The sequence below is a fragment of the Parasteatoda tepidariorum genome, chromosome 10 (genome assembly GCF_043381705.1).
Source record: "Parasteatoda tepidariorum isolate YZ-2023 chromosome 10, CAS_Ptep_4.0, whole genome shotgun sequence".
NCBI lineage: Eukaryota > Metazoa > Arthropoda > Arachnida > Araneae > Theridiidae > Parasteatoda > Parasteatoda tepidariorum.
Window position 1 is genome coordinate 2461334 of NC_092213.1, and position 27472 is coordinate 2488805.

A 27472-nucleotide genomic window follows, 5' to 3' on the forward strand; every position below is an offset into this window, starting at 1 on the left:
TTAAGGTGGGAAAAATGGATGTATTTCAAGCTCCCAAAGCAAACATCTCATTATCAAAACAAACCAAAATGATAACTTTGATACTTGGTATCGGTTTTGAGAGCGCGAAACGCATAAACTTTTTTCACCTTAATTTTTGAAGTTTTTCTATAGACAAGCATACTGAAAAACATAATTAGAATTCTGCTCATACTGAACAAGTTTAAAAAGTAAAGACTTATATTTCTTGTTATCATTCAAAATGGATCCCACTCCAAAAAAAAAATTTAAGCATCTTAAATTTGCAAGTGTAAGTTATGAGGCTAAATAAAGAGACAGATCTATTTTTTCCTTATTTATTATTTACATTATTTACAATATCAAAGACTATCAGTTCAGTAACAAATAAGAAAACTACACAGAATTTGTATAATAACATATAAACAAAGTAAATTTTTTCCAAAAGAATTGGAGAAAAATTATTACAACATCTATGAAATGTTTGAAGATATCGAAGAATATCTTTTTAAATTTTAATGATCACCAAACATAAACATATAATTTTAACGCAAGTCTGATAATGTCATAGTCTACAAATAATTTCAATTGAATTATTTGTAGGACAAAATCCGAACTTTAAAAAATCATAAATAACTTCTAGAAATACTAGTTAAATGTTTAGAAATAAAAGTATGTTCACCACATACGTTGTCTTTTCAAAATTATACTAACTTCAAAAACTTTCATACCTGAATTATTTGTTTTTACAAAAATAGGTTGAAAATACCTCATAAAATTAATATGTAATTAAATATGTAACAGTATTTAAATGAATTATTTCACCATTTGGGATTTTACACTAGTGCGGGGCAACAATTTGTAAAATATTGATATTTTTTAAGTGTGTGAATAATATTTTATATCTTATAAGTATTAAAGGTACAATATTTATCAATAACTATAATACTGTGATAATTATTTTCAGAAAGAACATCAAATACAACAGTGTAAAATAGGGATTATGATAATATCCCGACTATTATTGAAAACAGTAATTTAGTACAATATTATTGTTAGTGTTGATAAAAATGATATTAAAATATAAAAATAATTCATTAAACCTGGGAAAATATTGATGTTTCCTGAAAACATATCACATTAATGAAATTCCAATATATTGCCCAGCACTTCTGTACAGCACTAATGCATAAAAAAAACACACAATTTTTTTTATATTTAAAATATATATAATGAGCTTTCAAATTTTGCCCACCTAACTGTTGCATTAGAATGATTTGTTATCCAAATAGTGTCTCGTTTACTCTTATTTTGTTTATAGAATAGCTTTTTAAAAAAAGCAATTCTTGTTTTGTTTTTTTTGCGAATAATTCTATGAATTGGTAGAAGTTTTTCATAGATTTCGGGAGGTTTCCACTTTAGTTAAAGCACAAAAATAATTGCCAACAACTGGACAATGGTACACAAGGAACAAAAAAAGAGGTAAAACTTGTAGCTAACTCGGGCAAGCAACAGTAGCAATATTGGTAACCGTTTGCATCAACTGAAATCAACGAGAGAAACTACTTAGTTCCAGTATTTGAAATTAAAAAAAGTATAAAGCAACTTGCCTTATTCTATCCTTGAAATTTACCTGATTCTACGATTTTTTTTTTCCTCTGGTACCGCAGTTCATCATTTATAGTCAAAATTTGGGAACCATTCAAATGCAAGTACCCTTGCGGAAATCTTCCCCCACTATATATTATTCTCTAAATTTATTGCGAGGCCTGAGGCATTCGGTAAATTCAATTGACACAAACAAGTACCCATATGGAAATGTCGAACTAGATTTCAATTTTTTACTTTTGTTTTAAAACAAAAAATAGGCAATAAATGAGTGATGAATTATTCTACAGCAATTCTAGTTGGTATACTAGTAATTACCCACATTTTGGAGAGCTAATTATATTTTTATAAAAAAAATATTGAAATAGAGTTTTACTGTACTTAGGCTTTACAGAGTTTTTGGTGGTGTCAGATCGTGCTTTCAGTTAATTTTAAAATGAGGAAAAAGTCTTATCTCACAATACTGCAAGATGAAGTGAGCGTCCCATAATTGGCTTTGTATCTAGTTCTCTAACAGCTCTTAGTGCTTCTTTAGGATTTTCAAAGCATACTCTAGCTTCACCAGTAGGCTGCTGATGTTCATTGTACCGGCGCATAATGTTATCTTTTGTAATTCGAAAGCCACCGAAAAATTTCAGCAACTCCTCTAACCCAGCATTGAAGTGCAAATTATTTACAGCCACAACACAGCCAGGAGCTCCAAAACCAGTTGGACCCATATCAGGATTTCTACCACTTTCAGGCCTGGGCCCTCTCATCCTCCCCATAGGAGGTCTAATGTGCCTGTCTCCCATAGGTCGCATGGGTCTTCCTCCTCGCATTGGGCCAGGAGCCCTGACACGTTCCATAGGAGGACCATCCATGAAATTATTATCTAATATTGGTGCTTGAGCTAGTAGAGGTCGTCTAGGAGGTCGATTATCATCAGCAGGCTTTCCTAATAATGGTTCAGGTGGTAACGTACCCATTGTTAATATTTCATCAAGTTCTTGAATAGAAAGAGAGTACATGTTAATACGGCAATTATGCAAAAACTTGCCATTTTTGCTTACAGCAATGTCTACTTCACGTTGAGTTGAAACTTCAACAAAAGCTTGACCTGTTGGAATGTTATTATCAACAATAATATGGATACCTAAAGCAGTGATATCCATGTCCCTAAAGAATTTGCCAAGAATGTTGCTATTGACACTTTTAGGCAACCCTCTTAAACCAATGCAGAAACTACCACGAACAGGTTTTGACAGTGGTGGTTCAGATACATCGTGATTTTGTAACGAATCATCGAAATCTGGACGACGACCACCAAATTTATTAGGAGACATTCGAGGTTCTCTATGTAGAGATTCATGTGGAGGTTCCCTGTTAGGTGGCTCTTTCATTGAAGGTTCTCTCATAGGCTGCCCTCTCATTGGAGGTTCCCTCATTAAAGGTTCTTTTAGTGAAGGTTCCCTTTGTATAGGTTCTTTTAATAGAGGCTCTCTGGGCATAGGTTCTTTTGATGAAGGTGGTTCTCTTTGCATAGGTTGTCTCAGAGGAGGTTCTCTTGGCGAAGGCTGTCTTTGCATAGGTTCTCTTAAAGGATGATCTCTATGTGGAGGTTCTCTTTGCCTAGGTTCTCTTGATGGTGACTCCTTTGTATCAGGTCCTCTAGAAGAAACACTTTCACCTCGAGCAAATTCTAACATATCTTTGTTAGAAATTTTAATTGTTATGTATCTATGGCCAATAGTCTTGCCATTCAATACAAGACCCTGTTTGAAATCTGCCATGCTTGCAAACTTCACAAAACCTGTGCCAGAGCACCTACCATCAGCTTGTCTTTCTAAAAACATATCGAGGATACGAAGATCAGCAAAAAATCTCACGACATCCTGCTCTGTACACTGAAAAGGAAGACCTTTCAATTGCAATATCATATCTTCCTCTCGAGGTGTTCCCTTTGGGCGATGTTTCATAGACTGAACCGCTACAACAGCCGATTCAAACGCTGATACTGGACAGGGTATTAGTTCAATTTGAGAATTCCTTATGAAAACAGGTTGAGAATTCATAGCTTCATTGAAATCTCTGGTGCTCGAAAATTTAACGAATACTCTTTCAACTCTCTGATTATTTCCCTGAATGCAGATATTGGATGGATTCAGAGGTATGTTACGAAATAAGTGTAATACGTCTTCTATTCGTGTATCAAATGGCACTCTGTGAAGCTCCATGGTTTGAGTTCTTGGACCATGCCATTGTTTTCTGTCTGCAGTAGAGCGAGGTGGAGGACCCTCACTATTCCTTGAAGGCATATTCCTTTGTTCAGGAAGTAGATTATTCGATGCAACTGGTTCATTTATATTGTGACTATAAATTATAGATGGTTCTTCAGGAGGATCAAGGTCCATAGGAATTGCTACTGAACCCAGATTATTAGTCTTAGGATCAGAAACATTTTGCAAATTCTGAAGTGTGTTTGATAAACTATTCCAATTTTTATTATTCATTGGGGCGCTTTGTTGAGGCCAGTCAACTCTAGACATATTGGAAACATGCTGATAACCCGTAGATAAATTTTGCTCTTCGTTGGTTTTTGGCAATATTTGAGGCTCCAGCTTAACACCAAGTTTCTGAAAAACTTCTGGCAAAGGAAAAGAAGGTGGTTTCAGAGGCAGTGTCGCATCAGGTGCAGGTTCAAAACGAGACTTTCTTTTTCTCTCAGCAGATTGATTTAAGGTCGCTGGTGGTATTTGAACTTTTTCTGGTGCAAAAGGTTGCTGATACGCCCCAGTATCAAAAGTCTTCTGCATATAAGAATTAGGTGATGCAGAACTTGTTTGGTTTAGCACAGCAGCAATGTTCACTTTATCTAAACCAAAACTTCGATCCACTGAATTAATTGACAAGTTATTAGCAGGTGGATTGTAATAGGGTGTTTGATAAGCTTTGGACATTGAAGGATTATTTGGATCTGTGTAAGGAAAATTATTACTAGAAGGAAGAGCCGTAACAGGATAATCTTTTGATGAAGCAGCAGTTACAGAATTATTGTAATAAGCATTGTTAGGTGCCACAGAATAATCTTTAGAGGCCGATGGATTTAGAGAGTTATTAAAAGAGTAGTTGTTAGCACTTTTTTGATCTGTATAGTTATGATAAGCTTGATTGTTACTTTCTTGACTTGTATCTGGAAATGCATGTGATCGACTGCTATTATGATCTTCATCAGGAAATCTGTTTCTTTCTGAATAACGGTTATCACTGTATCTATTAGAGTCTTCTTTTGAATACCGTCGGTCATCTCTACTATTCCGATCACTCCTTCTATCTCTAGAATCTCTATCACGGCTGCTTCCACGACTAGAACGAGGTGGACTTCGACTCCTATCTCTCTTTGAAGAAAAGGACCGCCTGTTATCAGGACTCCTACGTCGATCTCTCGAATCAATTCTTTCCCGGCTGCGCCGTCGAGGAGGTGTGGGACTTCGACCACGGCGTCGATCACTTTCAACAGGGCGACGATCGCTTTCGATGGGACGTCGATCACTTTCAATAGGTGGGGGTGCTCGTATAGGTTGCTGGAATTGCTGAATATTAGGAAACGGCGGAGGTTGCATAGGAGGGACAATTTGTGCTGACTGTAAAGCCAAATTTTGCTGTCGTGCTCGCTCAATCACCCTCGCCATTTCCTGCCTACTACTAAGAAGCAGTTTAATCTGCATTTCATGTATTTTACCACCATCTTTTGCCATGGCTAACCTGGCATCCTCATCAGTGCTGAAAGCTATAAAGGCATCACCCATTTCACCACCTACAATATGGACACCGCCCTCAGGGATCGAGAGACCAGCAAAATATCGACGAATATCCGATGAATCTGCTGCCCATGGCAAGTTTTGCAATCGAATGATAATAGACATGTCTGCAAAGAGAAAAAACAACTAACATGAACAAAATTGTAATAAAAATATATTTATTAAAACAAAATTAGAATAAAAAATACAAGGAAAAAAACTTAAAACAATAAATTTTAAAACTTGTTTTTTTTTTTATGAAATTTATTTATATAATCTTCAAAAGTTAGCAAAAAATTCGTATTTTAAAAACACCATTTTGAAATTTTCTCTCTAAATTGATTGTTTTCAAAATTTACAAAAATCGTAATTATATAGATTAGTTTAGAAAGTTATCCATATTTAAATAGTTATGTAATGAATAATCATTCTCTAAAGAAATTATCTATACTCAAGCTCGCATAAAAGACAAGCATTTTTTGCATCCAGTGAATCAGATAAAAAGTTAGACATGCCACAGCAGATTAGGAGTGAAAACGAAAAAAGCTGAACTTATTGCTGTAGCAAAACTTCAGTTATTAAGTTTGTTAAAATACATCACGATATTTTCGAAATTACAAAGTGAAATAAAATTAAGAAGAGTTATTCTATCAAATTAAATATAAATTTTAAAAATTTATTTTTTGATAAACATATTCAGTAACTTCCTTTCACATTCACTAAGAGATTCTACTGTTAGTTACAAAACGTTATAACTTATTGAAATCTTAATTGCAATTATTTCTTGCTAAGAGCTGATCTGAAGACTTAATATTCTCTTGAAAATTGCAATTTGATTTAATATTTTTAATTAAATTGTTTCTCTAACTTTACTTTGAATGAATGCAACTAGACATTTATTAAATAAAATCAATTTGTGAATAACTCCTTAATTAACCAATGTTTTTTTTTAAAGAAATTCGAAAATTGCTGAAATAATAATTAAATTATAATCATTTTAAGTAAATAATACTAAGAAATTAATTCACATTTTTATAACAATTAATCTCCTTAGTTCTTCCTTGCAAGATTTCATTTCATCTTCTAAAAATAATAAGTAAGCATATGAACCCAATTCACCCTTCTTAATTTTTTATGGTAAGAGAAAAAAAAAATTCTTTTATTTCTATTTCTAATATTATTCGAAAGTCCTAAAATTTCAGCAACCATATATTTAGTGGTAGAATATATACCTAAATCACCTACGTACAATTTGTGAATGGTCGCTCAGTTCAACATGGCAATTTTAAGAATTGTTAAGTTTTTAGTAGAAATCAGGTGACAAAAGCGTAACACAAAAATGTCTAAAATTATACATGAATTTCAAGACAAGCTTAACAGTAAGAAGAAATTTTTTTTATCTGATTTTGAAAAAATTGCAATATGAAAAGGTTAGATATATAAAAAAAAACGTCCAATATTTGTAATCTACATATCTTACTGCTGAAATATCAATTATCAGTAAAATAAATGAAAATGTGTTTTTTTTTCTTTTAAATAATACTATTAATATGTTCTAAATTTCTTTAGAAACTTGACTAAGTCTGTTAAACTTTGTAATATTTACTTAGCAATTTTATTTTAAGAAATTTAAAGGAATAATTTTGATAATTTGGTTAAATTGACACTCAGTAAAAAAAATTTTTTTATTTAGATAAATATTAATCTACATAAATACAATTAAAAAAATTTGAACCATCAAATTTTTTAGTAGAAAAAAAAGTAATCAATTAAGGAAAATATAAAGCGAATTCTAAAATCTTCTAACTAGCTTTTGTTTTAACATTAAAAAAAAATAATAATATGCATGTATAGTGCGAAATAAATAAATAAAAAATATATTTAAAAAAGAAACATCCTGAATAACTTTTGAACTATTAGGACTCAATGTTTTAGGGGCGGAGTGACCTCAAATATGCTAATTAATTAATGCAAACGATATTTTAAGTTACGAAATCAGACACAAAAACGTACTTTCAATATTATTTTTTCCATTAGAACCATATTTTGATTGTTAAAAATTTAAATCAAAGGTATATTTATTCAGAGAAAGTACCTTTTTGTAAAATTTGATCATTAGATCAAAAGTCATTCAAAACATTCGTTTTTTATTTATTTTTGTATGTTTTTAAATTAAGTAAAATTTTTAAATTTTACGTTAATAACTCTACAACGTAGCTTTTATATGAAAACAAATTATTTTACATTTGCTCTTGCTTTAAAAGTTCGCAAATTATAAGTTAAAATATGCGAACATTTAACGCTTTATAATTAGGCAGAGCGCCAAAAGAATTTTAATCACGGATTTGGTGTAATGTTATATTCCATGAAAATTAGTTTCATTATATAACCACCGTTGAACACCCTACACAACCCTGAGTTTATAACAATGCTCTGCTCCGTAGCCTTGTAATTTTAAATTGAACCTAGAAGACAGGGGAACTCTTTGATCAAGCATTGGAACAAACTAACCTTCCAAGAGGACTTCTTAATGCAACTAATACGCATTTACGTTACAAGGAAAGAAAAACCACGAAAGGAAAGGACACGGTTAGTTCAGGGGATTCTAACCCATTATATGTCTACCATTAAGGGTATTTTACGTTTACACTGAGGTCGGTGCAAGCGGGATATGAAAACTTATTTTATTTTATTTTATAACCGGTGTTTAATTTCAGACCCAATTATGAGTTTCTGATTACCAGTGATAAACTCCGCGGTTTTGTAATTTTAAAAGAAATGAAACCCAGAAGACAAGGGAACTACTGGATCAAGCATTGGGACAAACTAGCCTTCGCGGAGGACTTTTTGATGGCCGTATTTAAGTTGCATGGAGAGGAAAACCATGTAAACTTTTCACGATTAGCCCGACGGCAAGAGGATTCTTATGCATGATCTGTCTAAACCAATGAGGATATTTCAAGTAACAGTGTGACCGTTGCGAGTCAGGAGCAAAATTCGTACCCACCAGCCACCGCGACTCATGAAAACTAATTTTATTTTATAACCGTCGTTGCCGACCCAATTTTGTGTTTATGACTAACAATATTCAACTCCGTAGCCTTGTAATTTTGAAAACAATCCAGAAAACACTGGATTAAGCATTGGGAGAAATTTGCCTACGTGGAGGACTTTTTGATAGAACTAACCCGTATTAAATGTTTTCTAATACATGCGCGCTCGGCCTTAAACATATTGCGACTTTTACTAGTTGCATTGCGTAAGAAAAAAAAGTTATAAGGGGGTGGATAAATAAAACAGCTCGGTCAATTACACTTTTATTTGCATGTCGAGTGGGATTGTAAAATCAGGCATGTCTTCACTTTAATTATCTTATTCGTAAAATACTGTAGCATGCTTATTGCATAAAATAAAAATAATGAGATGTTTACCCAAATGAGTTTTTTTTATTAAATAATTTATAACTAAGTATACAATGTAAAAAAAAAAAAAAAACACACACAACTTCAATAATTTTCACTAAAGAGGTGAATCTATTTAGAAAAAAAAACCTCCAGAAACTTAGAACTTCCCCGTCTTTATGATGCTCTATTTTGAGTGCAAATATAAATAGGCAAGCGATGACGTATTCATATACTTATACATTGAGATACGCAGAGAGGTGATGCACGCATGCTAATGCAAAAGTATAGCAACCTGCCTCTAGTATGACTCGACTTACAGCCTGTTTAAGGTAGATGGAAAACAATTCCTAACAAACCAGGCAACAATTACCATGTAAGATATTTGCTCTTAATAATCCCACCATTTTAAGAAGAAAAAATAGATAAGTTATAGAAGTTCATATGACACATCGTAAGATCTTTTCCAGACTATTTATGTATGTTCGGTCATTCACAGTAACACACACACATATATATATGCGAGTTATTCATGTTTAAGTGCAGGCAAATTAATTAATTTTAACTATATTTATATTTCAATCATCTCTTCACCACCCTTTAAACTATTAATCTTTGGAATAATTAAAAGTTAGCAGGTCTCAGTATTTATCAAATAACACCAACCTTTTTATAAAAATACTAACGTCTGAATAATATTACTCATTTTTACTAAAAATTTTGAGTGCGACTTTTATTTTTCATTCACCATTACGATTAAATTTTGAATGCTTCTATTTAAAATTGCATAACGTGATGAAAAAAAATTTGAATATCATTCAAATTTTTACAACGTTATTGAATTAAACAAAAACATTTTTTTTGATGTTTCATTAAACGCACTTTACCTGATTAAACAGCCTTTTAAATGGATTCATCATCATTAAAATTCTGGAATCTTTAAAATAGGGTTAAATCAGAAAAACGGCTAAAATTTTGAAAACTTTCGTGTCAATTTTTGCTTATTTCAGATTATCTTTGGAAATATTTAAGCTAATCCTTTGCTCTTAATTATGAAACTCGTTCCTAACTAAGATAATTTAATGCAAAAATTAAATTTTTATGACCATTATTTAATTTTATATTTGTCATTAAAAACTTTTTGACCTAAGGGCCGAAAATGTCTCATTACAAAATGTGAATGAAAATGTTCAATTAGTTTCTGAGTAAGGAAGTTTTATTTCAATTTCCATACGTCGTATTCCCTTCGCGCATTGTCTTCGCCATTTAAAGTTGCATTGATTTAAGTGATGTAAAAATATGCGTACCTTACAATCAAAATTTTTTGATCGATCTTACATTTATAAACAAATATTTTTTAATAAGTTTCATTATTATGTGCAAAATAATTTTTTTCCTTACAAAGTTAGAGAGTTAAGGCGAAATATGTGGAAAATTTTTTTTATTTAAGAGATCGAAAATTTAATTAATTGAAATTTTGATCTAATTTTAATTCAATTTAAAATGATAAATAAAGTATTGCGTGCAGCATATTTTCTATCGACTTAGTCATTATTTTTTGATTTACCAGTAGTCCAGTAGATTTGGTAGTTATCCAATAAAAAGTTACATTAATTGTTTGTCATTCATGAAAGAAATCAACGTACTCAACACCTCGAGAGTCCCAAAAGAATCTTGCGAGTCCTTTGATAGCAAATAACAAAGATTTCGCCTACGCTAGGGGTGCACTACCTGCGGTCCGCCAACCCTCGATATGCCGCCCGCAGCAGAAACCTAAACAAAATGAAAAAAAAAAGAATTTTTTTTTTTTTAAAAAATAAAAAAATTCAGAAATTTAAAATTAAATAGTTTTTGAAGCACCCTATCTCAATGCAGTTTTTCAATCGCTTTTTTTTTCATTATTTTTAATTTTAATCGTTTTAATTTTAATCATTTTTAACCCGAAACATTCTTTAAATCAAAAATTTTAACTTGCATTTATTTTAATAACTAGAATATTTATTTATTTTTTTAATTTAATTCTATGAACAAATTTTTTTAATGTTATTATTTATGTTTAAATGGACTTTTAATGGTATTATGTAATATGATAAAAAACATGAATTTTTTCACACTTTAATTATTTCAATTTATCTCATTTTTTTTCTAATAAATCGATTCTGATTTTCTGATTCCATTTTTTCTTTTTTTTTATCCTAAGTAATCAGTTTTACAGTTTCTAATTTTAAACATTTAAAAGTATTTAATTTTATGCAAAGATATTACAAGGTTAACTGAAAAAAAAAATAATTTAGTGCTTAGAACAATGATGTTAATATAACAATTACTGTCAATATATCTGTCTAAATACTTTGTCATGCAGCCGTTCATTGATCAATCTGATGCGCATGTACTATCAATCAGGTAAATCCTATAGATTGGTGGAAATCTGAAATTGCTGGGAATGTTAAAAAAGCTGTATTAGATATGATTTCACAGTTATTTTCAGGTCAAGCTTCTTCTGCATCTGTTGAGTGAGTTTTTTCGACAATGGGTTTAGTACAATCTAAACTGCTCAAATCGCTTAGCAACTGAGAAACCTGGAAAACTTTTGTTTCTATTTAAACAGTTTAGCAACAAACTACTGTATTTATGTCATTCTCAATATTGCGTTCATTAATTTCAAATCACTGAATGTCTATATTATTAAATTAAATAACCCAGAATTGTGCTGTCTCTTTTATCAATAAGTATTTTTTTTCTCATAATATATTTACAGTATCTTAGACATTATCAGATTTTCTATTAAGAAATTTTGTGAAAAAAAATTCCAATGAGTACATAGATTTTTTTAGCTTAACTTATCTATTTTGATATAGGATTAAAAATGAATATTTTAATATAAAAATATATAGATTACATATTTATTTATTGATTGATGAATGACTATACTAATATGAACACAATCTGTTACATTTATCCAGTAATTTTTGAAATCAAGAGGAAAAAAAAAATCACAATTTTAAACTAAAATTACGATTTGCTAATTGAAACTTTGTTTTAATAGTTAAAGTATTCTTTAACTTCTTTATTTCATCTAGTCTTTAAATTTCAACCATGCATTTGTTTCAAAATGGTTGCTATGCATTCAAAGCTATGTATTATAATAAAAAATTGTTTTAGGTAGTTAGAGCTTCTAAAATATTGTTATAATATAGTTTCAATATTAATTTAATTTTGATTAAACATTTATAAAGTTTTTTTAATCATAAATCAAAGTTATTACAGTGTATTTGAATAAAAGAAAATCCGATTTAAATAAATAAAAAAATCACAAACCTTGCCTTAAACTATTTACCTCTATAATTACGCAAAATAAACTAATAAATTTGAACATTTTTAGTTTTTCAAGACGACACTGTGTTTCTATACTTTTTTTTTCTTTCTATTTCTTTGTATAAAATTCAACGACATTTTAAATAGTTTTTAAATGTATGGACTTTTCTCAGATTGAACATTAAGAAAGGAAAGAAATAATTGTAATGTTTGACCTTTACAACAACTACTGAGTAACTCATTTAACTTTATGTATACAGAGAGAGAGAGCTGGGTACTTATAAATTCCCCCCTCCATCGAATGATGATGCAACAATGATAGAAAGCACTTCACAATTCAATGAATGTTACACAGTTTTTCTTTTTCCAACAACTCTTCGTTAATGTGTCTTCCGGCGTTAGTTAATGCAAAACTTACGTATTTAATGTATTGTCACTTATTTTAAGCTTTGTTAAAATTTTTAGCCTTAGCAACGAAACATAAATGCTTTGTTACAATGAGGAACCTGCATGCGTAGGGTAATTGCGTAATCTTCATTATTTTGAATAGTCTAATACAGCGGTTTCCAACTGGCGGCCCTCGGGCCGCATCCGCAGCCTTTTTTTGTGGCTCGCGGACTAAAGTATAATAGTTGTCATTTTTTTATGACAATTTTCGTAAAAAATCTATATGGGCTTGATAATACTTCTCTTTCGCTAAAAAAAATTTCGTTTCTGTGAAATTTAAAATACCAACGGCGCAAAAAAATTATTTCTCAGGTTTTACATACAAGAAAATATTTATTCAAATACAAAAATAACCGTGTATGTTGCTTACTAATCTACTTCTAAATTTAATTTCTAATTTAATACGTTTGTTTTGTACAAGTTGATAAGAATCTGACAGTAATATTAAATGTCCGTCATTTGACTGGTGTTTTTAATTGCGGCCCCCGGCCTCATGTAAGTTGGAAACCCCTGGTCTATAACATAAAACTCTCAAACAAACAATCAAATCAGTATGTTCAAAATTGACCTGTAATTTTTAAAATCATAACTCAAAATTAGCTTAAAACGAAAGTATCTTCACGTGACTCAAAAAGAGGCAGGGATTGTTTCTGACTTCAGTATATAGTACATGGTAAACAAAATTGGCCGAACCTAAACTTGTCATATGATGCGTTGTCTTACAAAGGAGTTTTATTCTATACATATATATTGTTTTATTGCCAAAATTGAGTTAACTTTTTGGTTTAATGCAGAGAGAGAGAAAGGATGTTTGGTTTGAGAATTTATATTTTTAAATCAAAAATATCAATTTTGCAATTCTAAAGTGCTGAAAGAAATAAGAACTGTTTCAGAATTTTTCACCTAATGGTTTCATCCCAGATAGGAAATATTTAAGATCTAGATTTTTAAGTTTTTTACTGGAGATGCAAATAATTCCTAATCCCTTATTTATTTATTTTTAGTTATTTTTTTATTTTTAAAACCGTTTTTCCTGAAAAACTACAAAAAATAAATAATTATTTATTTGTAATAATTTTTCTTGTGTGCAATATTTAATTTACTCAAAGTAATGTACTGGACGCGAAATATGCATTTGAAAATTTTATACCATTATTAGCTAAAATATTTTTGCAAGATGCATTTCACAAAATAAAGCTCATACAAAATTTACCAAAAAAAAAAAACACACACACACACAATAGCGAATTGCTTGTGTGCGTAGAAAACTTAAAAGTGTGATGTAAATAAAGTACATTTTCTTGAATAATTGAAATGAAATATGATTTTTTAGTTTTCCTTCTTTAAAATTTAAATATTGTTAAAATTGCTAAGTTTGTTTCGAAGTTTGCTGTTTTAGTGACAATGAATAAATTATAAAAAAAAAATTTTTTAATTTCCAAAATTACAGAAATAACTTTGAAACATGATTTTGTAATTTGAGGTCTGTTTTTTCCCCCCGATTGAATTCTCCTCCCCCTTCTGAGAAAAATTTCGTAGGTGCCCTTGAATGCAAAAGAAAAAGTGAATGCGGGAAAAAAAAAAAGTTTTATACTACTTTCCTAATTTGTACTTTTTTTTCAATGACCTTTGAAAAGCATTATTATTATTTTTTTATTATTATATTATTACTATTATTTTATTTAAATGTTGGTTTATTTTTTCGAATAACATACATTAAAGTATGAATTATTTTAAAAATTCCATGCTGGTTTGATCGCAGACTGAGCAAATTGAAATAAGATTTTAAATAAAAAGTTTAAAAATTTTCTCAAAAAATGGCTTAATTTTTATTGTTTACTTCTAAAATATTTTATTTAATTGTTATTAGAAGTGACGCAAAAGATTTCAAGGCCTATTTTTTATTTTAATTCTTTTTACATTTTTCCTCCGCCCAACTACACAAAAATAAAATGCATTATTTTTATTTCTAAAATTTCGATTTCAATAAAGTAAAAAACAAAAGAACGTATGTTTTAGCTAACGAAGTTAAACCAGAACGAATCGGAATAGGTAGTTTAAATTAAAGAAAAATATTTATAAAAAGGAATAACCTGTACAAGACTCTTAAGGAAAAAAATCCTTTTCAAGAATAAAATAAGAAAAAGTTCGCAATTTCCCCCAACCCCCTTCTTTTTGGTCATCACGTTTGATGGCTTTGCACCAATCCTGTCATTTTTCGCGTTTTGGTACATTCATATTTTTATTATTAAATTTTATATGGTGCGTTAAATGTAAAGCTATTACAACGTGATATAAAACTATACTTGTTGTAAGTGCTTTGGAGTTATTTTCATCAATGTTCTACGAGCTGCTTTTACTGTATCAGAAGGTGATGGGAGTCGTATTTTCCCTATATTTTGACGTCATCAGCCAAGATGGGAAAACTAGAGTGCCTGCATTGAAAAGAGTGATGACAATATCCAAGAGCGCATGCGCTGCCGTCTAGGAGAAACTGCGTTTTAGGGGGCGTGGCTAATCTAGCAATGTTAAATATTAATTACAAAATAACTAGTTAACCCACTGAACTAAAATTGGTGTCTATCGTCATAAAATGGTTCGAAGTTTTATATCAAAAAATACCACGCAGGTTCCTCATTGGAATGATAACACTTATGTCCGCATTTGGATTTATCTTTAACCGATATATTGAAACTGGCAAAATATAACAACTTTTGGTGCAGGTCGATAGATTAATTCGTCAAAATTTATTTATAACAGGTATTTTAATACAGTGAAAGAAGTTAATTGAAATAATTTTTGTTTGAAGATCAGTTTTTTTTATGTCACTACCATCCCTTATAAAAAATTCAAAACATATCAGTGTGCGTATAGCGGCTTTCAGAACTCCACCAGACATCAGTCTCGCGTCGTGGCGGGTACCATGGTTACGAGGAAAAGTCGCTTCGAATAGGGGTGTGGGGGTGAATAGTTTTGTCTTGATCTTTGTATAGGTCAACGTGAGTAAACTAATCGGTACATTCATTTCTCCATTAGAAAAATGCTATCATTTGTTCTCCTCAGAGCAGCACTATAGCCAAAATTTTCAACAACAAATAAGCACCTTTTAAGCATTTTTAAGTACTCAAAGAATATTTTAAACAGTGTAAAAAATATCATAATGAGGCAGGGATAACAAGTTTTAGACAATTGACAATTTTATCCTATTTTAATCACCATTTATTTATAACAGGTAAAAAAAAAAAATGTAGACATTTAAAAATTTTGCCAAAAACCCAAAATTTTTGCATAAGGATAATTATTATCCATTATAAATATGAAGTATTTTTAAATTAACATACATGTAAAATAAGTGTTCCATCTTTATCTAGTCCCTTAATTTGCTTACTTATTGAAAAAAAAAACAATTATCTTATTAAAAAAACACTTAACAATCGTTTTATTCTTTTATATGTAAAATCAGTTTTCATATCCTTTCATTTTTATACATCTTTTCCCTCGAAGCAAGTGATTACGAAAAATAGTTTTTAAGCCCTCTGTACTTCATTTTTCAGTTTTGTATGAATAAGACCGAGATTAGAAACTGTTCTTTCGATTGATCTTGACCTTCTTAGCTATTATAACATAACAAAATACATAACATGTAATTAGGAAATTTATACTAGTAACTGTGTTAAATATCGATAGTAACTTAATTAAACCTTTGAATTGATTAAGCTATTAACTCCTTCAAACAAACATTTATATTTTTCGTAAATTCTAATAAGTTGACTTATCAGGGAATATATTATATTCATGATTTATTGGAAATATTCCTGTACATAACTACAAGCAGGAGTACTGAAAATTCTTAGTCCCTTCCTCAGAAAAATATTTTTTTATTGAAATTTTTCGAAAACTTTTATCATTTTTCTCTTTTAGTACAATAACTTTTTAAAAATATTTTTGGAAAGTATTGTTTATATAAGAAAAGGAATTTGTTTGAATTTTAAAAAACGAGCATAGGTTAAAAATTATTAGAAATCGAAATATACTGAAATAGTAATAATTTATTAAATTTAAGGTCCGATTCACAAACGTAAGGAATTCAAACAAATAAATACCCAAACTGACATTTAATGTTTTTAACGAGGAAAATTTTGCTAAGTGACACATTTTTTAACAATAAAACACTTTGTACGAATTTTTGCTCAAAATCTTGTTTGTGAACATTAATAATATTTCTTTTTTATTAAGTCGAGATCAGACAATTATTGGCGACCACTTTAGTTTTACTTACTCTAAAAAATCAGCCTAAATTGTTGCGTAAAATATTTAAAATCAACATTTAGATTGATAATTAACCACTCATAGTTATTACTTGAAATATATTTGAGAGTACCATGTTTTTAGAAAAACCAATTAATAATTTAACTAGGCTATTTTTATAAATGATATATAATAAAAATTGTAATAGATAATGCAAGCATTGTGCATGATTTAATGTTAAATAAGGAAACTTGTCCCAGGTTTTTGTCAGATTTCGACAATTTTTGACATTTAAATTTCAAACCTGTAGTTAGGATATGCGTACTAATAAAAATAGATTTTTCTTTTACTGTTAAAATTTCTTCAAAAATACATTAATAAAATGCAAAATAATTTCTATATATTAGCCACCATAAAAACAATTTATGCGCAATTTTAAAGATATTCAATATTAAGCGGTTCTTTCTATTTCTAAATTAATAATTACATTATTTAATTATGTAAAAAAATTCATTTAAAATTATAATTAATTTAAATATTATTTAAAAAGTCTATCGCGCGTATTTTTTAGAATTAAATGAAAGTTATTTATAAAACCATATTTAACAAAAGATTAGTATTACTGATCATACCGAATTTATAAAATTATGTAACGAATTAAGCAATCTAATAAATTCATATTACAAATGTAAATTAATGATTGGCCCTAAAAAAATGTTTATTATTATTTGTTTCTTGGTTCAGTATTTCTTTAATGATTTAAAAAATATTGAAGTAATTTTGAAATGTAAATACAATGAGTATTGAAGCTAAACATTTTTGCCTAAGTAAATGTTTCCATGGTCCCTACATTCATAATATTTAACAAATCAGAGATAATTGAAATTTTTCAATTGAAAATCAATTGTTTGTTAATAAAATCATTAAAGAAATGAATTAAAGTTTTTTGGAATGACATATTGTCATTAGAATTTTTTTACAAAACTAAACATAAGATTTTTTACTGCATTTAAAATATTAAAAGCTCCTCATTTTATACTTTTTAAAATCTTGTTTCTAAATAATATTGGGTTATCTCATAAAACAACTTAAGAGTACTGAAATTTTTAAAAGTAATAAGCCAAAAACAAAAATTAAGTACAATGAAAGCTTATAAAAATTTTACACTTAATATTCTCAATTTTTAACTTAAATGAATGAAAAAGGGGTGGATATTTTGAGGTGATGAAGCTTAGTGATTCTTGACTGGTCTAGAGGCCTATATGAAAAACGTAATTAGTAAATGATCCCCAAGTCAAGTTCAGATGGCCATAAGCTATTAAGCATTTTTTAAAAACATCCAATGAAAAAAAGTACCTTCAACCCTGTATATTTATTATCAGCAGAAAACAAATTTAAAATCAGTGAAAGACTCTTGCTCTTAGCATAATAAATAAGGATAAGCATTATGAATAAATTAAATTATTTTCAGAAAAAAAAAAAACGCTTTTTTTTCTTTTTGTAACTATTTTAAACAGTCAATTGAAAAAAATATTTCTGTGCTGTTTGTGCTCTGCTGAACGCATTTACACATAGTTTAAATTAAATTTAAAAGAATACTAGAGGTTCATTATACGTAAATAAAATTCTTGCTGAAATATGTTAGCCCAACAAGTGCAGATAATTTTTTAATGGTCAATAATCTCCTTTTAAATGCCACACTTTCCGGTAGAATAGGTTGAAATTTATTTCTCCATTTCATAGAGTACCGTACCATATTGAATGACCTATTTAACAAGAGAAGTTCATATTTTGCGTTTTCTTAGTGAGTGTTAAAAATCTTCACCTATTTGACGAAAATAGTAAAAAAAAAAAAAATTGGAGGAAGGTGTGACATGACATGTTTTTCTTATCTGAAATTTTTCTTTCGAGAAATTTAATAGATAACTAATAAATGAAGTGGTTTTCAAAATAATGTCCTCACTTACTGATGCATTTAGAAAAAAATATATTTAAAAAATGACGATCGGACTAACTTTATTAGATGCTATCGAAGTTTAATGTTCAAAAAGTACGATTTCATAACTGCACGCTTGACATTTCTACCTAAATAAAGGAGGTATTGTTTTCATTTTTTTTTCCTCCAGGCTATTTAATCAATAGAACGAACAGTTCAAAGGTAATATTTTTCACGGTCTCAAATTTTGAGACAAAAGCAAAAGTTTTTTCTTTTCTTCTTGTACGTTAAAGAGCACTTTTTACACATAAGAAGCCCATTTCAATTTAACTAGTGTTTGGTTTCATTCAACTAGAGTAAAAATTCATAGGAAACAATATTTTTCTTTACAAGCAAGTTGCGTACACCCCCCAACTCTTAAAACCGAACTTCAAAATTTATATTATAGATTCCAGTTTTATTTCATTCAATATAGAATAAAAAAAAATATACGAGAAACGCAAACTCACTTAGTTATATGATTATGCCAGATGAGTAAAATGGTGGTACATTGAACCTTTTTTTTTTTTGCATTAAATCCTTATAATTTCGGAACTTGTCCGAATAGTCTCATTCAATCCAAGGGAAGATATTTTCTTTTACATCTAAGCTATTTTTACTTTTTTTTCCCTCTAATTGGTACTTAGATATCAAAACTCTCACTATCTTATTCATTATTTTTGTCGCAATTCAGTGTTTCTGACTTAGATGAAAATTGCATCTCGATCTCTATTAATAATCATATGTTCTTATACGTGTAAATTTAGACATAAAAACCCTTAAAAAGTTACAAAAAATGTTATAAGTCTGGACTCCTAGACGTCCCTTTCTTATAAAAAAAATGCCATTTTTTAAAATTTGACTTTTTTAATAAAATATTTAATCAACGCCTCAAACTATTTAAAAACCTATAATTATGTTTGTTTTTTTAATCCCTCCTTAAGTTTTGATTTATTTCATAAATCTTTACGTATGTACTTCATATACACACAAAAAAATAAGTGTATTTTTTTTTCCCTCTATAGGTAGCAGCACTCTTACCTGGAAATATTTCCAAGGAAGAAAATGTCGTTACCATCAACATACTTGCTGTCTGAATGTATCAACCAATTTCCTGTTAGGAAATGCTTCCCTAGATGATTAGTAATATTTACTCTTATTCTTAATGGCAGCATGCTAAAAATAAATTACTTCTCAATTTTTAGATCCCTAAATCCCGCCCCAAAGACATGTACATTTTAGGACTTCCACAAGCACAAGAATGATTCAATTTACACAGATGTATAAACTATAAAAATGTATAAACTATTCCTAACATCAGGTGTTAGAAGTAAAAACTTATCAACCAGGCGCAAGAATAAAAAGTTAACATGTATAATTGTTGTCCAATTTCATGATGGAAGAAACAACTAAAATCTCTTCCCCAGGATGTATCTATCAAGCCTTTTTTTTTTTCTCTCTCTCTCTTTGAATGAAAGTGTTGTGTACCACGTTTGTTAATTTTTCACAGTAGCATTCAATTTTCTGGTTCTGTAATGCTAAATGAAAACATTATCTCTTTGTAATGTCACCAATTCATTAACCTTGATTTCTAGGTGGATAAGGCTTTTCGCATTAATAGTCTATCTTAGAATTAGCACTTTTTCCAATTTTTTTTTCATTGTTCCAACTTCGCCTTTTTAGTTTGTTACCTTCAATACTTATGAGGAATATTCTTATCCAAAATTATTATATTTATCGTGACATTTTAATTAAATTGAATACTGCTATGCGATTGCACAAAACTAAACATTGCCTAAATCCTAGATTATACTTTGATAATGCGTAATTAATGCAAATGTGTTTTTCAGTAACGTAAAAGTAGCAAACAAGGCTCGTGAAGTACTGTGTATTTTAAAAACAAAAAATAGAAGTGTATACAATAACAAATTGTAGGGAAAAAAAAATTTTTAAGAAAAAGGATTCAAAATCTGATTTTACTATAAAATGAAAACATTAATTGGGCATTTTCATCTTTGAGAGAGCAATAAGTTTTTCTATTTGGTTTGTGAATAGTGAACTAAGTATAGAAGCATTAGAAATGCAATTTGAATGAATAAGCTATAAATACCTATCATTCTTTAGATTAGTCAATTGAATAGTGTTCTAAGAAATCGTAACGATGTGTGATTGGCAATGTACGTATTCGTTCTTGCATTGAGATCTATTTATTTTTATCACAATCACTCAAAGATCAAATTATACTTTGCTGCACACAAGCAAGCAATTAACATGAGCTTATGTAACTAAGCTAAGACCTCTAGCATAATTTAGAAACAAAATTTAATTGAAGATTGTTTCATCTAATTTGGGTATGTATTTCAGTGCATACTCAGGGGTCTGTCCAGGCCAAATTTACTACCGTTTAGCAATACCTTTACAAATTCAACTTTAGGAAAAACGGTAGTTTCACAAAATACTTTTTCTTAAAATTTTATTTTTGTATCCCGTAAAGAACGATAAATCCATATTTTTGTGTTAAAATTTTAGTATAATTTTTAATTTTCACAAATTATGTCTACATTTTCACAAAATACGTACCTTTCAGATAATCCTAGACAGATCCCCGATACTTATACTTAAAGCTAACAGGTAATGAATGTACAGTGAAGAGCTTCCACCATTTATGAATGTAGTTTTCGTAAGCTTTAAATAAACACAATAAAAAAAATTGAAAATAAGGTTTGGAGTTATTTACATTTACTCCAATTTTCAGAAATGTAATTTTTCATTTTTAAAAATTAAAACTGTTATAGGAGTGTCTGTATATAAGTCTATGAGTAGTACCATAATACTTATTTTCCTATTATAAAAATATTTTTCTTGTCACATTTTTTAAAACATAATTTGTTCATGTACATATTTTTTTATTCATTTTTTTTTAAAATTCATAAACTAATTTACTGCAAGTAAATTTCTTTTCTAATCTTTAAATTACACAATTTAATTAAAATAATTTGCGTTTAAAAATAATGCTCCAAATCAAACACGGTTTTTTTTTAAATTTTCTCTAATTTAATTTCAATTTAAATACTTCCGGTTGGAATATAACAAAATACCAAATGAAAAAAATATTTTACTTTCCTATAATTTTTTTTTCAATTGTGAGCATAATGGCGAATATCTATTACGGTAAATTAACATAAATATGCAATTTTTAACATTTATCTAGCATTGCATTCATGCAAAAATATCTTGATAAATTAATATGCATAAATTTAAGGCTAAGGAAACTAAAAATGCTTAAAATAAAGCATGCCATCCTGTTTCGTTAAATACTATTACTTTAATTTCTTCCGCTTGTTATTTATAAAATTAGTTTAAGAACTGAATAAGATCTAACTTTTTGTATGTCCTGCTAAACAGACATTATGCTCGATAGAATCCAAAAGCATAAATGGGAATAAGATGCTATTCTGATTTATGTTCTATATTTTATCTTTCCTTTGTAACCACTCATTAATTGTTGTAATATCTTCATTTTTTTTATTATACATTTATTGAAATTGTATTTTAGATATTTTTCTACGTATCAATACTATTTTATATAATGCTACATTATATTAATAAACATGTTAAACTGAAAGTTCTATTATGGCGAAGTTTTTAAATTTTAACTTTTATTAAATCTTCAGCACTATTTTACTTGAGCTTACCTGTCTCATGTATAAAAGGTATGTTTTATTTTTGCAGCTCACCTGAAATTTTTATTTCTCTTCATCATTCTATGTTTTAATTGAAAAAGCCTTATTACTTTAAATATTTCGTGCTCCTAGATGTTAAAAATCGTAGAATTGAGATTTTTTTTTGGGGGGGGGGAATACTTATATTTCTTACTCATGTAATTAATGCCGATACATACATATTTTTAATTTATATACTGACCTGCAAGAATAAGGGAGGAATATCTCTCTCTCTTATACATGTATTATTAAAAATTTAATTATTAGAAATTTTAATGTAATGTATGAGCATATTTAAGTATTCTTATGCAGTCGAACTTCATTAACGCGAAACTGCTCAACGTGAAACATCGATTTAAATTAAACTAATGTCTGGTCCCGTGAGTCAGCAATCAATTGTTGGTGTATTTTACATGTTTAACATGCAATTTTTAAGCTGATTCGCCTGACATGAAAGGAAACTGGACACGACACAGTTAATAAGCATGGAAATAAAATTCTTATAATTCATTTTGAGAAATGCTATTTGTATTTTCTTCCTTTGTTAGAAATAGCAGATCGGCAAATAAATAAAATAGTTGCCACCTTTTAAGCTTATTTTGTTTGGTTCATAATAGTATTGTTTGCATACATTAATATAATACATAACATGTATTAATAATATGTAAATTGTTTCCATGATGGATCGGATAAAACAAAATTCGGTTAACTTGAAATAATTATTATGATAGTCCTGTCGATTTCGCGTTAACAAGGTTCGACTGCATTAGTTTTTATTTTATTTATTTATTAAGCATGCAAGGATATTAGTGCCACATAAGTGGACGTTTCATAAATTGTCTATAGAAAATCTTATTAGCTAAACCGGTTTACTTGAAACATTTTTAATGATTTAGTTAAATCTAAATCAATATAATTTAAGATAAATTTTAAATAAAACAAAAAAAGTGATTAAAAAAATACAGGAGCACATCAACAATTCTTGCAACTCAAAATTTGCTTAGTTGGTATGACAAAAACCAAATTATATTCAGTTTGTACTAGGTAATAGATATCTTTTATAACATGTTTTCTTGTAGGAACTTTAAAAATGAGTCATTTAGATCTTAAACCAATCATAATTGTTACGAAACCTTACGAAAATTGTTCAACTATGAGTAAGATGAAATGAAAATTCTTCAACACCTATTCTTATAAAAAGTATTCTATTTCGAGCCGAAACCATGCAATTCAAGAGGGTTAGTAACACAAGAGACCATATTAGCTTAAAATATATGTACGGTAAAATTCAGCTTAGTGGTCCAACAAGCATTATCAATGTTTTCTAAAATAGCTTAAATATGGACGTTATTCTCATGTACATACCTGGAAACCTACAATTTTTAAAATGCAGATTATATGCATTTTCAAATTTTTTTTTATTCAAAGAATCAACAGTACTCATCAGAGTATAATGTTCCTCAAGTGGAATGTAGTGTTTTAAAGCAATCAGCTCAAATAAATCCGAAATAAAATAAAAATTTGATGCTCAGTAAATAACGGCAGTAAAATGGGGTGTAAACGCAGACTACGTCTCTGTAAACAGTTATTACTATTTAATAGTTACAAAACAAAACCACTAAAAAAAACTTGTGAATTGAGTTTTGTTTCGGAATTTAATTCTTTAGTTTTAGTAGAAATGAATGAAAAAATGTAAATGAAGGATAACTCAATTTTTTTAATAGAAAATTAATGAGTTATTAGCTCAACACACAGTTTGAAAAAGTCTTCATTAGATTATCTCATACATAAGGTTAAAGTATTGGGTTGTTCGGAAATTCATTTCAATTTTTTATGGAAATGAAAGTTGATTTCCTTAGAGTGAATAAACATATAATTGAATTATATATTGTCAACACTGGTCCAATGCCTTTTGCCATGCATTAGCATGATTCCACGTTCTTTAAATTTTTGTTCTTTGCTGGCAAAATACTGTTCCAGGAGATAGTTGACCTCTTCATTTGAAGTAAAGGTTTTACAGTCTAAAAACATTTCTAGAGACCTGAACAGACATTGTAGACTACCCATTTCTTGTCCATAGTGATGATGCGCTTCAAAAATGGATCATTCTTTTGAAGTTTTCGAAGCAAATCCCAGACATTAAAGCGACGACAGAAATTTCTTTCCCTAAAGTCTTGAGGAACCCATGTCAAGCTTTAAGATAAAACTTAAGCGTTTCAAATGATTATGAATGGTCGAGTTAGAAAAATTTAATCTATCAGTGATCTCACCAGTTGTTATTTCCGGTTCACATCAGTCAAGGTCTTTATCGTTTATTAAGGCCTTCAATTGGCTTTTCCAAACGTGCTGCATCTTTAACATCAAAATTTCCGCATTGAAACTTTGCAAGCCTTTTTCGCTTTCCATATTTGAAAGGGCACCGACCAAACACTACTGCGTAGCATCAATCGAACTTTTTCACAAGCATGCCCTGCTATATCAGCTGTCAAATTATTTCATGATTGTGCGGCTTAAATGTGAAGTTGGTTCTAAAAATACAATTAAGGCCTCGTCGGGAAAAACGAAATTACTTACCGAACAACCCAATATTATTTGAAATAAAACCTATGAAATCTTATTCCCTCACTTGCAACTCGTATCACGTACAAAAAAAAAATTCTTCCCCAATTAAATACCCATACTTGCATCTCTATATTTAAATGGTGCCGTTTCTATGTATTAAATTTTTGGTCTCTAAATGGGTTTTTTATTTAGCAAAAAAGTCTGAAACTCAGAAATCATAATTTTCGGACTTATAGAGATTCAGAAAGTTTGATGTTTTCGAAGGTATTATTATTTGGGTAGAAACAATGCAAAAACATAACAAGTTCTGATAGAAGTGCAAAACAAATTTCAGTAAATTTGAGGTTTTTCAGTGTGCAAAAGGGAATTGGATAAGTGTTAGGATGACACTCTCATTACCTGATTTAAATTTAGGAGGCTAATTTATTTTCTTAAAATGTATAAATGTTTCTATTTCCCCTGATGAGATAATTAAGAAACTTGGATTGTTGTTTTAATTCTGCTTATGGGAATAAACTTCAGAAGCAAATGTTTATTTTCTTTTCACCTTACGTGAAAGATAAACACTTTCGTAATTTGAATTATGGATAAAATTGTTCTAAATTCTTTTTATGGGATAGTTTATAAATATCTATTGTTGTTTTAATTTTATTTAAGGGTATAAACTTCACAAGCTTACACCCATGCTATTTTCTTATTTCCTCTGTGAAAAAAAAAATTACTTTTAAGTGAGGGATCAATTCTTATACTTTTATGAAGCAAAGTTTGAAAAAATGCAGTTCAGGACTAATATTCTTATATACTCATTAAAATAATAATTTTAAATATGTTTATAACTAAAATCATTGTACTCACTCCTTGCTATAATCCCATATATTTTAAGCGTGACTGCTTTGTTTTTCTTATCTAATACCTTTTTCAGTATCTTATTACAAAAAAAATTAGAAATTTCTGGCACATTTTTTCTTGTCACTACTTGAAAATAGCCTATTTGTAGAGAATTGCCCAGTGGATAAAATTAAGTTTTAAAAAAATTTCCTTTTTGTGCTTGCTTTCTTTTCTTTCTAACTATAAAAATTTAGATCCATGCCAAATAATTATGCTATAAGAACTACAGTGAAACCTCTCAGGAGTTATCACTCCCCGTTCCACAGTAAAATGGTAACGAAAGTACATAATTTTTAATAAACGATTTTAATTTTAGTCAATGTTATTTTCTTGATGCAGAAATGCCATCGAGGAATAAAATTAAACGTCAATAAAAAAAAAAGATCCCTATTGAAATAAATATGAGTAAACACAAATTTACCAATTATGAATGAAAGAACTATTCTAAATAAATAAGCAATTCTGCCTTTTGTTTAAGCTTACATTTAATTTTATAATATAAAAATAAATTAAAAGATGAGGTTTGTTTGAGATACTTAGCTTTTTCCAAAAGAACTTTTTTTCTGATTTAACTTCAGACTGTAAAAATAAATTATTCATAGCACAGTCTTTAGTGCACTCTGACTGCAACTCTAATTAAGAGTCCCATAGAAATATTTGGAATACATTTTAATCTACTTATTTGTTTTGTTAAATATTTTGCTTTGACATTTTCAGCATTTGGTGTGTATGTTTGCCTGGTCGCTGGGAGAGGTTTTCACTAAGTCCATGGGAAAAATTCTGTGCCTAATAAAAGTGGTCATAAATAGAGGAGGTTGCTACATAGAGGCGGTCTTCCCTGGAGGTTTCGCTGTATATTGTATTCTACTGACAAGCTTTACACTGTATTTGGAGGCAACATTTAAGTGGCAAAAGAAAAAGAACTTCATAAAAATTGTGTGAGGTTTAATCAGAAGTTATGTTGTAATAACTTTTTTTTTGTTACCATGTTTAAGCTAAATGCATGTCTTAGCAGAGTTACTTTTAATGTATGTAGTGAAACAAACTTTGACCACAGGAGATTTTTGTGTTCGATAAGGTACAGTATTGTAAGGAGCATATTTTAATAAAAGAGCTCAGAGCAGATTTTATTAAAAATTGTCTAGAGCTATATATAGATAACTGGATAGAGTTGAACAGGATTTATGAGTTTTTTTTTCTGTTTCTTTCTTTCTAAGTAATTGTTTTTTATTATTTTTTTAATTTGAGTATTTGTGTTTAAGTTTTGAAATAAATTTTCAGAACTCAACGTCAGATCTTTCTGTTAGTTCTGACACTACAATATATGTATTTTTTAAAGCAGAAGTAAACTACATTTACTTCAACCAACACCTACCAGCAATAACACCTAAGTGTTGGGAAGGGATAATTGTCTTGGTTGTGAACAATCTTGGCAATCATTTTTTAAGTGCAGGCAGCTTGATTCTGTTTACAAAAATTTATCATGCTTTCATTAAATGTACATGTTTTATCTCTGTAAACGCAGACTAC

At 29.2% G+C, this 27472-nt stretch overlaps 1 protein-coding gene and 1 long non-coding RNA gene across 4 annotated transcripts in view; one reads left to right on the forward strand and one right to left on the reverse strand.

Moving 5' to 3' along the window:
- Window positions 1-321: 321 nt before the first annotated feature.
- The window catches only part of LOC107451075 (RNA-binding protein 12), a 33279-nt gene continuing 6128 nt past the window's right edge, over window positions 322-27472 (reverse strand). For both annotated transcript variants that reach the window (XM_021145766.3, XM_021145768.3), the window contains one exon: window positions 322-5512. In XM_021145766.3, the coding sequence (XP_021001425.2) occupies window positions 2061-5510 (3450 nt within the window). In that variant the 5' untranslated portion in view covers window positions 5511-5512 and the 3' untranslated portion in view covers window positions 322-2060. The remainder of the gene's footprint in view (window positions 5513-27472) is intronic.
- LOC122269230 (uncharacterized) lies at window positions 8917-26830 on the forward strand. 2 transcript variants are annotated; one of them, XR_011637984.1, is made up of 3 exons: window positions 8922-9161; window positions 19796-19913; window positions 26660-26830. It is a non-coding gene; the product is annotated as an uncharacterized lncRNA (long non-coding RNA). The 2 variants fall into 2 exon arrangements; XR_006225061.2 differs by lacking the exon at window positions 26660-26830 and having other exon boundaries at window positions 8917-9161; window positions 19796-22395.